This window comes from Oncorhynchus kisutch, linkage group LG2 (genome assembly GCF_002021735.2).
Source record: "Oncorhynchus kisutch isolate 150728-3 linkage group LG2, Okis_V2, whole genome shotgun sequence".
Taxonomy (NCBI): Eukaryota; Metazoa; Chordata; class Actinopteri; order Salmoniformes; family Salmonidae; genus Oncorhynchus; species Oncorhynchus kisutch.
Window position 1 is genome coordinate 61922983 of NC_034175.2, and position 18640 is coordinate 61941622.

Here is an 18640-nt window from a genome sequence, read left to right on the forward strand (position 1 = left end):
AGAAAACCAGGCTCTGAGGGGTGGCAAGTCATCCTGTGGCTGTGCCGGGTGGAGATTATAAGAGTACACAGCCATTAAGGCCAGATCATTCTTCAAGATGTTCATAGATGACCAGCAGGGTCAAATAATAATCACAGTAGTTGTAGAGTGGCAACAGGTCAGTACCTCAGGAGTAAATGTCAGTTGGCTGAGCATTCAGAGGTCGAGACAGCAGGTGTGGTAGAGAGCGTGAGAGAGCGAGAGAGAGGGAGGGTCGAAAACAGCAGGTCCGGGACAATGTAGCACGTCCTGTGAACAGGTCAGTGTTCCATAGCCACAGGCAAAACAGCAGAAACTGGATCAGCATCATGATCAGGTGGACTGGGGACAGCCAGGAGTCATTATGCCAGGTAGTCCTGAGGCATGGTCCTAGGGCTCAGGTTCTCCTGGAAGGGAGAGAGAGAGGAGAATTAGAGAGAGTATATTTAAGTTCACACCAGATAAGACAGGAGAATTTTACCTGATAGGACAGACTGACCCTAGCCCCCCGGCACATAGACTATTGCAGCATAGATACTGGAGGCTGAGATGGCGATACCCAGGCTGAGATGGCGATACCCCCAGACAAGGCCAAGCAGGCAAGATATAACCCCACCCACTTTGCCAAAGCACAGCCCCCACACCACTAGAGGGATATTAACAGACCACCAATTTACTAACCTTAGACGAGGCTGAGTAAAGCCCACAAAGATTTGGCTAGAAATTCTAGGGACAATGAGGAGGCCTGCGTATTGTGACCATAGCGTATGTGTAGGTATGTACGGCAGGACCAAATCAGAGAGATAGGTAGGAGCAAGCCCATGTAATGCTTTGTAAGGTAGCAGTAAAACCTTGAAATCAGCCCTTGCCTTAATAGGAAGACAGTGTAGAGGCTAGCACTGGAGTAATATGATACAATTTTGGGGTTATAGTCAAGATTCTAGCAGCCATATTTAGCACTTACTGAACTTTATTTAGTAATGTATCCAGGTAGCCAGAGAGTAGAGCATTGCAGTAGTCTAATCTAGAAGTGACAAAAGCATTAGTTTTTCTGCACCATTTTTGGACAATGAGTTTCAGATTGTTGCTATGTTACGAAGATGGAAAAGAACACTCTTGAAATTTGCTTGATATGTTCGCCAAAAGAGAGTCCAGAGTAAGGCCGAGATCCTTCACATATTATTTGAGACTACTGTACAACCATCAACATTAACTGTCAGATGAAACAGCAGATCTCTCTGTTTCTTGGGACCTAGAACTAGCAATCTCTTTCAATGATGACAGGAATGGAAGTCTTTATTCCAGTGAGATTGCGAAAGTGAACACCACCATGTTTAGTTTTGCCTGACCAAGTTTGAGGCACAGACACCACGACCAGCCCGCTCATTAGGCAGGATTAGGCAGGCGCTTATGGTGGCAGATTGACCAGGGCTGCATTTTCTGAGCTAAACTGATCAAGACGCACGTCCAACAACAACACATTAAACCTCATAATTCTGCCCCAAAATAATGACAATTTCTCTCAACCAGTGGTGTATGGGCTTTTTAGGTGAGCAGTGCCCAATTTGTCAAAAGCAGGGGGCGCAACATATTTTGCTTGTCCATTCCCAGCCCTCCTCTCCAGGGTGCTGTTGGAGAGATGCATCTCTGCAGTGCTCCACCAACGTTCTGTCCCAAAAAACTCTCCAATATAAATCATGTAGCAGCTATAGGATATGGTAGAAAGAGAATGTGGCCTTTTCTGTAGCCTACAGGATGGAGATAAAAAAAAAGAAAATACTTGTGCATTTCCTGCTGTGTAAACACATTGCAAATAGGCTTGCGATAACTCTTCATAAAGCTGGGTCTGATATTCAGAGTTTAAATAGCCAAATTGATTAGTCACAGGAATGCAATGGCCTGCTTTACAAACGGTGGGAGGGGCCGGCCGGGTTGTCCTTGTACCATCGCGCTCCAGCGACTCCTGTGGCGGGCTGGACGCAATCTACGCTGACACGGTCGCCAGATGTACGGTGTTTCCTCTGACACATTGGTGCGGCTGGATTCTGGGTTAAGCAAGCATTCTGTCAAGAAGCAGTGTGGCTTGGTGGGGTTGTGTTTCAGAGGACACACGCCTCTCCCGAGTCCATATGGGAGTTGCAGCGATGGGACAAATTGGGGAGAAAAATGGGGGGAAAGAAATAAATAAAACAATGGTCCACTCCCCAAAGGACTTCCAGCCAACTTGATACAACGATGGGAAGCATTGGAGTCAACATGGGTCAGCATTCCCAGTCGAATGCTTTCAACATCTTGTAGCTTCCATGGCCAGATGAATTGAGGCTGTTCTGAAGGCAAAAGGGTGCGTAAATCAATATTAGGAATGTGTTCCTAATGTTGTTTATGAAGGCTGCCTTTTTTGATGGATATTGCCATAGCACAAACAAGATGCAGTCTAGACACAGCAGCAGTACACATGGAATGTAGGATGAATACGAAGGGTACGGGGCAACAGAAGGCGGACAGCAGAGGGGCTAATGATCTTGGAGATGGGAAGGGCCGATAAACATGGGAGGACAGTTTAAGAGACTCCACCCGGAGGGACAGCCATACCGGGGGCCGGGATCCGATGGTGAACCGCTTGGCATCGATACCTGGAGGTGGTCTTGACCGGGCTCTCCTACAGGTACGATGACAACGGCGGAAAAAAACATCTAGGCAGAAGGTATGCCGACCTCCGCTTCCTGCTCAGGGAAGAGCCGGGGCTGATACCCCAGGGAACTCTCAAAGGGAGATAGGCCCGTGGCAGAGCAGGGAAGGGTGTTGCGGACGTATTTGACCCACACAAGCTGCTGGCTCCAGGTGGTGGGGTTGGTGGAGACAAGGCAGCGCAGGGTAGTCTCGAGGTCCTGGTTGGCTTGCTCCGACTGGCCGTTGGACTGGAACCCGGAGGACAGGCTGACCAACGACCCAATGAGGGTGCAGAACGCCTTCTAGAACTGGGACGAGAACTGCGGATGGAGTCAGGAACGAATTTCCGGGGTGTGGGATGTCTGCTTCCTCTTCCGTCTCTGGAGCAACTGTAGATACGTGTAGTCGACTGCAGTCAAACCGTCATGACCTTTGATCACATGGTTTTTGTAAAGTTCATGCAGTCAACATGTTGGCTCAAGTCAGACAATTGTTATCCCCTTTGATAAGTGGTGACCAACCATTTTCACCGACTGATCTGCTCAAATGCACCCATTGTCTTGGAGCCGGTTTGTCTTACATCATACAGTCATCCATGATACATGATCTAACACATGACTGAAAACTGTGGGTCAGGTACCCTTATGATGACCACTGACTGACCATATGACCACTGGTGTTGCACATTAGAGACAGACAAAGCCTTGACCAACTCTTTATTATAACCACCACTCCAAAGTCAGGTCAACTCCCCATGATGAGACCTAGAACCAATAAACACTCCAGTGTGTAGTGTATATATTCGCTCACATGTCCATGCATATAATTTATACACTCAATATAATCAACACATTCCTAAAAGAAGGCACCTACTGTTTCACTCACAACATATCGTAAACAGAATAAATCCCTTTTTAAAAAGGTTCTAAAATGAATGATTCTGAGTGGGTAAACACACACTCTCATACACACCATACATTTTGGTACCCTTGGTTAATGAGCACTATGTACATGAAGTGCTTGGTTTTCCCCTGAGGAGAAGATTGCAGTTTGCTGTGAAGCATTTTGGTTCACTCTCAAAAAAAACAAAGCCAGAACATTTCAGAAAGTCAATATACAGTATCTATAAGCCCTGTCATTTACAGTGCTGTGCATAAAGTAATAACCAGGTAAATGCAGTGTATCTACAGACATAAAAGCACATCGCTCTGTGCATAGTACTGTCGCAGAAAGTACATTTATGATTATAATTGGTAACATTTTAGGCATTATAATATCACCAGATTATTTCAATATTATTAAGTTTTACTTTGTAAAGTAAAACTTTCTTCATCTTAGTCATTTAGCAGACGCTCTTATCCAAAGCGTGTGCATACATTTTCGTTCTGGTCCCCCATGGGAATCGAACCCAGAAACCTGGTGTTACAAGCACCATGCTCTACCAACTGAGCCACACAGGACTGACTATCTTAACCAGTTGAAGCAGTACCACACAGGATGCCTATTGCCCTGGGTGTGATTTCAAAGCCAGTTATCCACTTTGACAGTGACGCTACCTTTGTACATTTAGACCAGGGACAGGCAAACTCTGGCCCACATGACCATTCAATCCAGCCCACGGGAGGTACAAAATAATAAAATAAATGTGGGGGGGAAATTATAATTTAGGTTAACATAAACACTCCAGGCCACACTTGAATGTCTAAAACTAGATAGAACATTATAATGGACCTATTTGATTAGATTTATTTAACTAGGCAAGCCAGTTAAGAACAAATTCTTATTTACAATGATGGCCTACCTCAGACAATGCTGGGCCAATTGTGCGCCACCCTATGGGACTCCCATAGGGTGGCGCAGTTGTGATTCAGCCTGGAATCGAACAAGGATCTGTAGTGACATCTCTAGCACTGAGATGCTGTGCCACTAGGGAGCCCAATGGGTTATTTATAATGGACCCATTTACAATGGACCTATTTTCTGGCCTGCAAATTGATTCAAAAAAATGTATAGATAAATTTTTTTTTTATATATCTGTACGGCCCTTCATCGAATTTCTAAATCCCGATATGGCCCTCATGCCAAAAAGTTTGCCCACCCCTGGCTTAAACAATGAGGTATCCTAACATACTAAATACTCTAATACACGGGCTAATGCTAGGCTAGGGCTGGAGAGTGGATGTCTGGTGGGATGTAAACAGGGTGGCTGGTAACAGTGAGAGTGTGGAAGCCTCAGGGGTCAGCCATGCTCTCTGTGCGGTTGCAGAGCGACTCATAGAGTTCAGAGGTCAGTGAGTAGTTAGAGAAGGCCTGCTTGAATTCCTGCAGGGGGCAGTAGACTCCACTACAGCCTGGAATCAACTGGTCCTACAGACACAAAGAAACAAAGAACATAAGAAAGAGACACTCACAAAAAGAGATCACTAACTTTCTCAGAGAGAAAGAGGGTCCTGAAAGTGTTTAAATATGAGCCTTGCCTCTTCCCTAGCACACTTGCGCCCTAGACCAAGTTCTCAGTTCGGAAAATATGGCACTGGACAATGTGACCGGGAAGATTTAAATTTACCTGCCATTTGAGAAATGTACTGGACCCATAAGCATTGGATGTATAACCCATTAGGGCAAATACAATTTGCGGGAAAACACCATTCAAATGAGCGCACCTGGGAAAACACCATTCTAAACAGCACACCTGATAGCTGTTCCATATGTGAGCGATGGAAATCTCTGTTGGAAACTTAGAGAGGGAATCTAAAGTGGCAACAACTAAGATGGGTTGCTATATGATGTGGATTGTTTCAGAAATCACACGGTCGTAGTCCGATGTCTATTTGGGAAGCACGCTTGGCAATAGGCTGAGCGGATTGTTGAATTGCGTCTGTCAGTGAAAAACATCTAAAATGTGTGTGAAGATAATGTGTCTTGAGCATAATTGTAAAATGTTGAGACAAGAAGGGGGGGATGTGTGTCTCTCCAGAACAGCTCAGCTGTCTCCTGCCAATTCTTGTGCATTCATTGTTTGTGTGAATTGTTTGCCCTTACATAAAATAATTATTCCCCAGAGCATGTCACCAGTAGTAAATGTAAAGTGTTTAACATCCAATGCAAATGATAACATTAAAACTATAGTTCTTTAAGGTAAGCTATTTCAATCAAATGTATTTATACATTTATAAAGCCCTTTTTACACCAGCTGATGTCACAAAGTGCTATATATTTCAAAAATCTTTCCAACAATCTCATCCTCAATAATCACCAATCCTTGGTGTGTAAGAACAAGGGCAGTTATAGGCTATGAGCGCTATGCACTAATTTCTTTAGCCACCAATGGGTCACGGTGTGTCAATACGGCAGAGGCTGGTGATCTCGCATTAGTTGATTTTTAACTTTTAGATTTGAATAATTTCAATTCAGATTATGATTAACCACATGACAATGGTTTTGAGAAACAAAAACGTTATTGATAAAATAAAACTAATCCACAAAAATGATTATATGAAAATCATAACTGGCATGTATAACGGTAGACATGGCAGGATAAATTGTAAGCTTCCCCAAACTTGAAACTCATGTGCCACCTATGAAGTCTTAATAAAAATAATTGCCTACACGTTTCCATGGTCAGATTTAGCATATAGGCTACTTTGAAGCAAGGTAAAACAGGCCTCATAATATGAAATAAAACATTCAGGTTTCAAACAATTAAGTATGTTTTCAAAATGCATACTGCCTTCAGCTCACATTGTAAAGTGGAGGGTGACACACTGATAGCCTTTTTGACTGCACTTGAATGGTGAATGGGAGGCGATCTTTTAATCATACACCAAAACTGTTTTAACACACGATACACACAGGCCAATTTAATTCCATAAAATGATGCTAGTTAACCTATAGACCAGTGGAGGAAGGCTCGTAATAATGTCTGAAACGGAGTGAATGGAATCAAACACATAGTTTCCATGTGTTTGATACCATGTGTTTGATACCATTCAACTGATTCTACTCCAGTCATTACCACAAGCCGTTCCCCCCAATTAAGGTGCCACCAACCTCCTGTGCTATAGACCGATAAGCATGATGGTCAAATGTATTTCCATCAACTGGTTTTTCCATCAATGAATAAAAAGCATTATTTTGCAACGGGATTTTTTTTTCTGGGTGGCAACAGTTTAATTGATCGGTTTTTCATTTATTTAATTTGGGCCAAAATCCGGAAATTGCCGGCTAACGGAAACCCTGCCCTAGACCATACCTTGCCAATGTAGGACACTTTGACAAAGGCCTCTTTGGTTTGCCTGTGTTGATGCAGCTCCAGGGTGATGTCAGCGGCGTACGGTGGCCATTGCATGTCAAAAACCCCCAGAGCCATGAGACAGGGCATCAGAGTGGTGTCGTGGGCAGAGTACAGGAACAGCTTCCTGAGAAAAAACACATATGTGAAAATGCCCTCAGAACATTTCTGATGTTCAGCAACAATTAGGGGTAGGGAACGAAAAATGTGCCATTTAGAAAATTACATTTGCTACCATCAAGTGGTTGGGTTGAGATCTGCAGCTCAATAAATCTCTTATTGGCTGTGTTTTATATTGCAGTCCTCTAGTACCCCCCCCCACAAACAGTACATATTTTGTTTGTGGCCCTGGACAAGCACATCTGATTCTACATGTCAACTAATCATCAATCCCTTGCAGGCACTCCCTTCTCAAATCAAACCGTAATCTGCACCACTCATTCATGTTGTCACCAAGGCAGCATGATGCATCGTTCAGAAACATGCATCTCTTTTCCATAAAATAGAGTGGGGCGAAAAAGTATTGTCAGCCACCAATTGTGCAAGTTCCCCCACTTAAAAATATGAGAGAGGCCTGTAATTTTCATCATAGGTACACTTCAACTATGACAGACAAAATGAGAAGAAAAAAAATCCAGAAAATCACATTGTAGGATTTTTAATGAATTTATTTGCAAATGATGGTGGAAAATAAGTATTTGGTCAATAACAAAAGTTTATCTCAATACTTTGTTATATACCCTTTGTTGGCAATGACAGAGGTCAAATGTTTTCTGTAAGTCTTCACAAGGTTTCACACACTGTTGCTAGTATTTTGGCCCATTCCTCCATGCAGATCTCCTCTAGAGCAGTGATGTTTTGGGGCTGTTGCTGGGCAACACGGACTTTCAACTCCCTCCAAAGATGTTCTATGGGGTTGAGATCTGGAGAATGGCTAGGCCACTCCAGGACCTTGAAATGCTTCTTACGAAGCCACTCCTTCGTTGCCCAGGCGGTGTGTTTGGGATCATTGTCATGCTGAAAGACCCAGCCACGTTTCATCTTCAATGCCCTTGCTGATGGAAGGAGGTTTTCACTCAAAATCTCACGATACATGGCCCCATTCATCTTTCCTTTACACGGATCAGTCCTGGTCCCTTTGCAGAAAAACAGCCCCAAAGCATGATGTTTCCACCCCCATGCTTCACAGTAGGTATGGTGTTCTTTGGATGCAACTCAGCATTCTTTGTCCTCCAAACATGACGAGTTGAGTTTTTACCAAAAAGTTATATTTTGGTTTCATCTGACATTCTCCCAATCTTCTTCTAGATCATCCAAATGCTCTCTAGCAAACTTCAGATGGGCCTGGACATGTACTGGCTTAAGCAGGGGGACACGTCTGGCACTGCAGGATTTGAGTCCCTGGCGGTGTAGTGTGTTACTGATGGTAGGCTTTGTTACTTTGGTCCCAGATCTCTGCAGGTCATTCACTACGTCCCCCCGTGTGGTTCTGGGATTTTTGCTCATCGTTCTTGTGATCATTTTGACCCCACGGGGTGAGATCATGCGTGGATCCCCAGATCGAGGGAGATTATCAGTATGTCTTCCATTTCCTAATAATTGCTCCCACAGTTGATTTCTTCAAACCAAGCTGCTTACCTATTGCAGATTCAGTCTTCCCAGCCTGGTGCAGGTCTACAATTTTGTTTCTGGTGTCCTTTGACAGCTCTTTGGTCTTGGCCATAGTGGAGTTTGGAGTGTGACTGCTTGAGGTTGTGGACAGGTGTCTTTTATAATGATAACAAGTTCAAACAGGTGCCACTAATACAGGTAACGAGTGGAGGACAGAGGAGCCCCTTAAAGAAGAAGTTACAGGTCTGTGAGAGCCAGAAATCTTGCTTGTTTGTAGGTGACCAAATACTTATTTTCCACCATAATTTGCAAATAAATTCATTAAAAATCCTACAATGTGATTTTCTGGATTTTTCCCCCTCATTTTGTCTGTCATAGTTGAAGTGTACCTATGATAAAAATGACAGGCCTCTCTCATCTTTTTAAGTGGGAGAACTTGCACAATTGGTGGCTGACTAAATACTTTTTTGCCCCACTGTATATGTTAAAATTTTCAAAATCGTTTTCATTGGGAAGGCAGATAAATCAAAAGCAATCACTTTTGCATGTGAAAACACTGGATCTTACTCATCTTGGACAGGTAGCACTGGACGTGCTACCTGTCCCAGACCTGCTGTTTTCAACTCTCTAGAGACAGCAGGAGCGGTAGAGATACTCTCAATGATCGTCAAAGAAAAGCCAACTGACATTTACTCCTGAGGTGCTGACTTGTTGCACCCTCGACAACTACTGTGATTATTATTGTTTGACCATGCTGGTCATTTATGAACATTTGAATATCTTGGCCATGTTCTGTTATAATCTCCACCCGGCACAGCAAGAAGAGGACTGGCCACCCCTCATAGCCTGGTTCCTCTCTAGGTTTCTTCCTAGGTGTTGGCCTTTCTAGGGAGTTTTTCCTAGCCACTGTGCTTCTACATCTGCATTGCTTGCTGTTTGGGGTTTTAGGCTGGGTTTCTGTACAGCACTTTGAGTTATCAGCTGATGTAAGAAGGACTATATAAATACATTTGATTATTATAATTTTTTGTTGTTGATTAATCCACATGCTAAAATCTAGGTCACTTCGTCGTTGGCCAGAGCGGGGCACCCGGTTCACGGCCGGGAGGCAGCTCCGGTTCACGGCCCCATTCAAAATGAATGCAATCAAAAGTAAGACTAACTCACCTTTTGGACTCTGAGGTTGTGCCCTGTAGATGGTCTTCAATGTTGCCCATCAGGGTGTGGAAGAGGGGACCCACACACAGCTGCAGGTTCTCCCTGATCACAACAAGCAAACCTCAGACAAGATGAAGGAAACAACAACTGTCTTGGGGGAATTTATTTCTGAATGTGGAATAAGAAAGCACCTTATGCTCATGAAACAGGGAACTATATTGTCTCTGTTCTACTACCCGGCCCTCTACACAGGCCCATCTGTATTTACATCCCACTACCCTTTGACCCCTGACCTCTTGCTGGGTTCGTAGATGTGACAGATCATCTCCACAGCTCTCTGCTCCACTGTGTTCCTCCAGGAGTCCAGGATTGGTGGGCAGGGCAGTCCGTGTGTCTGATATAACGCACACACACACACACACACACACACACACACACACTTTGTCATGTTAACATCTCCATGCAATGCAAACAAAATGACTAAGTGATTTTGCTGTAACTAGCAAAAGGGAAGGGAAGTAAGGCGCAGGAGAGCAAAACTGGGTATTCAACGGAGCAGGTATATTGATAAAACCCCTGGAAACCAGAATAATAAACAAATGGGTACAAAACCCATCGCGCACCAGAGAAAATGTGCACATGCACTTACAATAAACAATTCTGTACAAAGACATGGGGGGAACAGAGGGTTAAATACACAACATGTAATGAGGGATACTGAGACCAGGTGTGAGAGAAGACATGACAAAACAAATGGAAAATGAATCGATGATGGCTAGAAGACCGGCGACACCGGGCGCCGCCCGAACAAGGAGAGGAACCGACTTCGGCGGAAGTCGTGACAATATCACTATTTATACCTTTGGATCTCATAATACATTTAGTCAAGAAAAGGTTTGAAATTAAGAATATATATATATTTGTTGCATTGTGTCACCTCTCTGGCCACCATGTCATCCCTGATGAGGATGAAGTCAACCCGTTGGTGGCCAGCGATGCCCAGAGCACTCTGGATGCTCCTCAAGTCTGCAGCGATGTCTGGCAGAGTGGACGACTCCGCCCAGCGATGACTACAGCACACACAGACACAGCCAATCACAAAAATCAACAAGACAGAAACAACCAATCACAAACATTAAAGAGTGAGAGATCCAGCCAAACACAAAAATGTATAGGAAAGGGACCCAGCCAGTCACTCACTAACCCGCTGAGGTGTTTGAGCAGTCTGCACCCGTGGTAGTTAGGGTACAGGATCTCTGACTCTGCCTCAGTCGTCAGAATGGAAACCATGTCTTCAGAAGAAGAGAGGGGGAGCAACATTAGGAGATCGGAAATACTGGTCTTTGACACACACGCCTCCTACGCACATAAATAAACAAACATACAGTGACACCTACCACTCTGGCTTTGCTGGAACAGCCCTGCCACCAGGCACTTGGCAGACTCTATGGTCCTTACAATGTTAGTGGAACGCACACTGGGAGAGAGAGACGAAACGGCATATATATTAGAAGAATATATCAATGTCTTGTACATGTACTGTGGTATTATGTCTTCAACCTTTATGTTACCTAGCCTGATGTTACCTAGGTGACAGCTCAGGTGGGCCTTTATGCTTCAGCAAAAAAGGAAAGGAGGGGTGCTCAACAACAATGACAAAATCAATCTCTGTCTTGTTTTGTTGAGTGCTCCAACTCCTTTTTACCTCGAATTAGTCCATTTGGAAGTTTTTCTGAGTAAGCCATTCTCGTTACCTAGGTGACCTATACGTTAGCTAGGCTGATGTTACTTAAGTTACCTTCATGTTACCTAGATGCGGATCTGAGTTGGCTACAGAACGTGACTACCAGGCTATTGACAAGAGCACATGTGGCTGTGGTACATATCAGACCTCTGTAGGGCTGAAGGTGGGGGTTGAGAAAGGCTATGGTACTTCCTAGACCTCTGTAGGGCTGACGGTGGAGGTTGAGGAAAGCTGCAGTACTTACTAGACCTCTGTAGGGCTGAAGGTGGGGGTTGAGGAAGGTTGTGGTACTTACTAGACCTCTGTAGGGCTGAAGGTGGGGGTTGAGGAAGGTTGCGGTACTTACTAGACCTCTGTAGGGCTGAAGGTGGGGGTTGAGGAAGGCTGCAGTACTTACTAGACCTCTGTAGGGCTGAAGGTGGGGGTTGAGGAAGGCTGCAGTACTTACTAGACCTCTGTAGGGCTGAAGGTGGGGGTTGAGGAAGGCTGCAGTACTTACTAGACCTCTGTAGGGCTGAAGGTGGGGGTTGAGAAAGGATATGGTACTTACTAGACCTCTGTAGGGCTGAAGGTGTGGGTTGAGGAAGGCTGCAGTACTTACTAGACCTCTGTAGGGCTGAAGGTGGGGTTGAGGAAGGCCGTGTCCTTGATGTACCTCTTCCTCAGCCTCTCTCCCAGCTCATACAGCTGTTGCATGCCCACCGTGGTCAACTGACCTGGGTACGTACCCCCCTTCAGGGGAAAAGGACAGGGGTCAAAAGGTTAGGTTTTATTTATTCACACCAAAGAAAATAAGTGAAAGACAAAACAGTACAGATAAAAAAACTGGAAAAAACAGTGTGCGGGTGAGGCTGGAAGCCCAAAGGGCTGACATGAAAACCACACCACAAATAAGCAAATATATATATATGTTCAATCAGTTAAAAGCATTTGAATTATAATTGTACATGACATACTCAGTATACTCAGCCTATTTATATAATGAATATGAATTCGGAGGGCAGAAATGATTAAATATTAAAGCATTAGACCTCTCACTAAAGGCAAGTATAACGACCACTGCCTTGCTAAAGAAGCTGAGGGTAAAGGTGATGGACTGGCCAAGCATGTCTCCAGTCCTAAACCCTATTGAGCATCTGTGGGGCATCCTCAAATGGAAGGTGGAGGAGTGCAAGGTCTCTAACATCCACCAGCTCCGTGATGTCGTCATGGAGGAGTGGAAGAGGACTCCAGTGGCAACCTGTGAAGCTCTGGTGAACTCCATGCCCAAGAGGGTTAAGGCAGTGCTGGAAAATGATGGTGGCCACACAAAATATTGACACTTTGGGCCCAATTTGGACATTTTCACTTAGGGATGTACTCACTTTTGTTGCCAGCGGTTTAGACATTAATGGCTGTGTGTGGAGTTATTTTGAGGGGACAGCAAATGTACACTGTTATACAAGCTGTACACTCACTACTTTACATTGTAGCAAAGTGTAATATTTTCAGTGTTGTCACATGAAAAGATATATTCAAATATTTACAAAGATGTGAGGGGTGTACTCACTTTTGTGATATACTGTATATATTTACCCCAAAAATATATGGGGGATTGGAAATGATGCAGACAATTACATTGATGGAAGCAACATTCTTTCCGCAATATTAAGCTGATCCACCCCCCAAAAAATGTTATATTTTTATATATTTTTTAAATAATCAAATAAATCCATTTAATAAAACAATAAACAATTTTTTTAAAGACAGATCTAAAGAAACATGATATGAAGAAAATGTAGTCCATTTCAGAAGAACATAAGTTGTCCTTATGTTGTGCCCGGAACTGGCTATGCCATATGGCTGTGGGCTACACTAGTTCATATAGCTGACAAAATTTGCTTAGAATTCCGTGGCATTTTCTTATATTATGAAGAAAACAATTGAACATAGCTGAATAAAATAGAAAGGATATTTTCTCCAAACGATTTGAGGGAGTGAGCACATGTAGCTATTCTGTGTATTGCGGTTAGGAAATAAACAGGTCCTCATATATGCCTAATTTAGTTATTTATGCAACTTTAGTTGCGATACAAATGTTGGGCTATTTGTTTTGATTATTAATACATTCTAAGGCTGGATGATGTGACTCTAATGATGATTTGAAAACAGCATGAAAGTTATGAGCTCTGCTTTGTTATTTGCACAGGCTGTACACACTTTATCAGTCTCTCATTCACAATTTGACAAGCATGTTAATGCCTCAAAATTCCCGACAGCATCCCGTTTGTGTGGCCTTAATTGTGCCATTGTGCTGAATATACAAATTATAATTCCCTTCTCCCGGCTGCGTGCTCTGAAGCACCTCTCACTCACATGGCTCTCTCAAATAGCTCAATTCTTATTAGCCAATGCCCGTCAGGTGATCGATCGGGTCTTTCTCAAATGCTACAAGTGAAAAACACATCTGGGATGCAACTGCGCACGTCCTTATCTAATTCCGAGCATAATATTGAAGATATTGGAAGAACTGTCCACATTTACTTTATGGCAGCCAACAAGATGAGTAGGCCTAACGAACAGAAAAAGCACTAGCCTATGTGAATCTACCATCCGCCATGGTACAAAGGTTGACCTATTCTATTCTGTGCGAGAAATAAATATTTTGAACATAGTCTTGGACAGTTGTGGGTTGCGATAGATCCCAAATGAATACAACCACTAGCATTTTTAAGCAATGCGGACTGATGCAACAGATCAGAACGTTTTGCTTAAAATGTTGATAAACTATTAGGCTATTTCTTTACATTATAAGAGCATCAATGCGCACATTGCAGTAGGGTATAAGCGCGAATGATCCAAAATGCAATCAATTAAAAGGAAAACACCATTTTCAAAAGTGACCGCAAATACGATTATGCATGTAATTTTATTTTAAAGGTGCATTTTTATGGTGAAAATTATCTTCCCAAAACTTGAAACTCACGCGCTGCTTATGTATGCCAATTAGGCTCTACAGCCGTTGTAAAGTGGATTAATGTGCTTAATTTTAAGAAGCCATTTGGCCACGTTAGTTGTGATACAAACCGGATCAAAACATATAGGCCTATTGGCTACGTTGCATGGGCTGATCAACTATGATTCGAAAAAAAGGGCATGCACCGTTTCTTGCCTTACTGCACACAAGCTGGGCATTTACTTATTTTATATAGGCTTCATTCACAAGTGATAACATATACAGTACCAGTCAAAAGTTTGGACACCTACTCATTCAAGGGGTTTCCTTTATTTTTTACTATTTTCTACATTGTAGAATAAGACATCAAAACTATGAAATAACACATATGGAATCATGTAGAAAACAAAAAAAAGTGTTAAAGAAATGTATTTTATATTGGAGATTCTTCAAAGTAACCACCCTTTGCCTTGATGACAGCTTTGCACACTCTTGACATTCTCTCAACCAGCTTCATGGGGAATGCTTTTCCAACAGCCTTGAAGGCGTTCCCACATATGCTGCGCACTTGTTGGCTGCTTTTCCTTCACTCTGCTGTCCAACTCATCCCAAACCATCTCAATTGGATTGAGGCCGGGTGATTGTGGAGGCCAGGTCATCTGATGCAGCACTACATGACTCTCCTTTTTGGTCAAATAGCCCTTAACACCTCCAGGCTGTGTTAGTCATTGTCCTGTTAAAAAATAAATGATAGTCCCACTAAGCCCAAACCAGATGGTATGGATTATTGCTGCAGAATGCTGTGGTAGCCATGCTGGTTAAGTGTGCCTTAAATTCTAAATAATTCACTGACAGTGTCACCAGCAAAGCACCCCCACACCATCACACTTCCTCCTCCATGCTTCACGGTGGGAACCACAAATGCGTAGATATCTGTTCACCAGTCTCACAGAGACATGGCAGTTGTAACCAAAAATCTCAAATCTGGACTCAACAGACCAAAGGACAGATTTTCACCATTCTAATCTCCATTGCTCAAGTTTCTTGGCCCAAGCAAGTCTCTTTTTATTATTGGTGTCCTTTAGTAGTGGTTTATTTGCAGCAATTCTACCATGAAGGCCTGATTCAAACAGTCTCCTCTGAACAGTTGATGTTGCGAGGTGTCTGTTACTCGAATTCTGTGAAGCATTTATTTGGGCTGCAATTTCTGAGGCTAGTAACTCTAATGAAATGTTCCTCTGCAGCAGAGGTAACTCTAGTTCTTCCTTTCCTGTGGAGGTCCTCATGAGAGCTAGTTTCATCATAGCTCTTGATGGTTTTTGCGACTGCACTTGAAGAAACTTTGAAAGTTCTTGACATTTTCCGGATTGACTGACCTTCATGTCTTAAATGATGGACTGTCGTTTCTCTTTGCTTATTTGAGCTGTTCTTGCCATAATATGGACTTGGTCTTTTATTAAATAGGGCTTCTGTATTTTTTATTTGTATTTATTTCACCTTTATTTAACCAGGTAAGCTAGTTTAGAACAAGTTCTCATTTGCAACTGCGACCTGGCCAAGATAATGCAAAGTAGTTCGACACATACAACACCACACATGGAATAAACAAACATCCAATCAATAATACACTATATATACCAGCCCTACCTTGTCACAACACAACTGATTGGCTCAAACGCATTAAGAAGGAAAGACATTTCACAAAATAACTTTTGACAAGGCACACCTGTCAATTAAAATGCATTCCAGGTTACTACCTCATGAAGCTGGTTGAGAGAATGCAAAGAGTGTGCAAAGCTGTCATCAAGGCAAAGGTTGGCTACTTTGAAGAATCTCAAACAGAAAATATATTTTGATTTGTTTAACACATGATTCCATATGTGCTATTTCATAGTATTGATGGTCTTCACTATTTTTCTACAATGTAGAAAGTAGTAAAAATAAAGAAAAACCCTGGAATAAGTAGGTGTGTCCAAACTGTTGACTGGTACTGTAATTCCCAAGTGATAGGGGAAAATATTAGACTATCAGACTGTTCTTGATGTAATATTGTCTTTACATATACTAAATAATATATGTGACATTTGTTTTGATTTAGAATGGACCAAAAATATGCACTTATTTATGCACTTAAAAAGCGAATGGAGGACGCTTTTCCTGTGGTTCATTTTCATGCCAGCCAGTTAGGCTATACTCCTGTTGTAAAGGAAAGAAATGTGCTTAATATTAGGAAAGTTGAGAAATAAATGTAGTAGGTCTAGCCTATAGAAACTGATGGGATACGCCTCTTTTTAAAAAGAGGCCATCACATTCTCACGCAATTGCATAGCCTGTAGAAATGTTGCGCAACATGAGCTCATGGGCTCTCATGAAGTGTTTGATAAGATTTTCGATTACATTTGCATTGATGTCAGAGTGATTAGAAGAACAATAGCGTGCTGAGCACCAGGCAGTTAGCAAGTTTGGCAGACTACTAATGACCATCAGCAGCATCAGAGCTTGGAGAAGCCTAATTACTGTGACTAAACAGTCCCGTGGAATTTGACTGCCTTCATGACTCGTGACAGCCGGTGTGGCAGAAATACGGTCACCGTAACAGCCCTAACCATACTTATCAAAGCGCCTACTCCTCGCCCTGACCCTATCTCTTTAGGTACAACTTCCTCTGCTCACACACACACACACTCACACTCAGTATGTTGGCCCGGTAGCTGTCCTCCACCGGTGAGGAGGGCCGTGGACCTCCTTCCAGGTCTGTCACCACGTAGTTGATATGTGTGTGTGCTGGGGGTTCCAGGAGGTTAGGCACCCACTGGGCCTGAGAGACAGGACAAGGAAGTATTTTTAGCTTTTCAGATACTGGTGGCCATACCTTCAGCATGCATTGTCTTGTCAATGAGGCTAAACGTTGAAAAAAATAAAATAAAATATTTTTTAAACCTTTATTTAAGTAGGCAAGTCAGTTAAGAACAAATTCTTATTTTCAATGACAGCCTAAGAACAGTGGGTTAACTGCCTTGTTCAGGGGCAGAACACAGGCAGAGATGGAAAAGGAAACAAGACATCCCACTCCCTCATTTGTTCTGGTTAATGAATTAAGTGAATACATTAAGTAGATCATTTACACCCAGCTGCTAATGCATTGGTGCCTATGGGAGAGCCACCCCGTTAAGCAGACCGGAACTCATATTGTTTTCTACGGTAAAAGGCATGAGTGGGACATCTTAATGTATTATTTATTCACCATATTTGACACAAATGGTCCCTCACCTCCATGACATCCGGTATAGACTTCAGCGGAGTTCGGGCTCCGTGGCGGAACAGGACTTGCACGAGTTTGAGCTCATAAGGAGAAGGTGGTTCCGTGCATGCGGTGGTCGAACCCGTCTGAGTCGTTTCCGTCTTCTTCTGAGACCAGAACATGGATCCAAACGCCATGGATACCGAGCCCAGAACACCTGCTTTGGTCCAGAGCTTCCTCATCCTCATGATTACTGTGCTGCGGAGACAGACCGCACAATTACAACATTGAAAACATATTTAGCTAGCACAGTCAATAATTTACAACGAACCAGTTTATGATCTTCATACATTGTAATGTCAGCGACTCCAGAGTTGATTACCGGGTAGTTATACAACTGCAGTATGGTTGAACCTGGCACTTGATATTTTGGTGGCGATGGCAGCAAGTTTTGAAGCAGGAGCTACGAACAAGCTGGCTGCCACTGAGCTAATGGCTCTTAGCTAGCTAGCCGTCAAGATCGAGCAGTTGCTGCAGACTGAAGGTTAGCTAGCTATCAACAAATGTCAACTCATAGCTAGTTAATGTCAAACGTAAGAAATTAGTCATTCTATCGATTAGGGGTTAGCTAACGTTACATCTCAAGCTACTTGAATGGCACACGGCTTTGAACTCAAATGTACTTACGTTTAATACGCACTGGAACAGTTAACTAGCCAACAAATTTTTCTGATAAAAATCCTCTATGGACTAACTCAGGCTATTTTGAAAACACTGCACCGGTTAAGGATAAAAGGTTTTTTGGAATATGTAGTCCTTTCTGGTATGATCCATGCTTTCAAAGCGAATCAATGGTTGCGGTAAACTACTCTTCCCGAAAAAGCTGCCCACAAACGTCATTTCCCCCTTCCCCCCTTAAACTGTATTAGGCCAGTTTTAAAAATAATTGTATAAGTAAACCAAGATATACAA

General features: G+C 43.0%; 1 protein-coding gene across 2 annotated transcripts; it reads right to left on the minus strand.

Annotated features, from left to right (window-relative positions):
- Positions 1 to 3387: 3387 nt before the first annotated feature.
- LOC109869637 (lysophosphatidic acid phosphatase type 6) lies at positions 3388 to 18640 on the minus strand. Of its 2 annotated transcripts, none has more exons than XM_020459918.2 (11): positions 18356 to 18640; positions 17698 to 17921; positions 17117 to 17245; positions 12094 to 12224; positions 11146 to 11225; positions 10953 to 11040; positions 10686 to 10818; positions 10042 to 10142; positions 9758 to 9850; positions 6941 to 7106; positions 3388 to 5055 (listed from the first exon to the last, which is right to left on the minus strand). In XM_020459918.2, the coding sequence occupies exons 2-11, from the start codon at positions 17914 to 17916 to the stop codon at positions 4921 to 4923; spliced, it is 1275 nt and encodes a 424-aa protein (XP_020315507.1). In that variant the 5' UTR covers positions 17917 to 17921; positions 18356 to 18640; the 3' UTR covers positions 3388 to 4920. The 2 variants fall into 2 exon arrangements, with proteins under 2 accessions (XP_020315507.1, XP_020315499.1); XM_020459910.2 differs by having other exon boundaries at positions 17698 to 17926.

Coding starts and splice junctions, on each gene's coding strand:
- LOC109869637 (XM_020459918.2), bottom strand. CDS start 17,916: ATGAGGATGAGGAAGCTCTGGACCAAAGCAGGTGTTCTGGGCTCGGTA. Junction 17,246..17,697: donor CTATACCGGATGTCATGGAG/GTGAGGGACCAT, acceptor CCTGTCTCTCAG/GCCCAGTGGGTGCCTAACCT. Junction 9,851..10,041: donor ATCTACGAACCCAGCAAGAG/GTCAGGGGTCAA, acceptor TGTTGTGATCAG/GGAGAACCTGCAGCTGTGTG.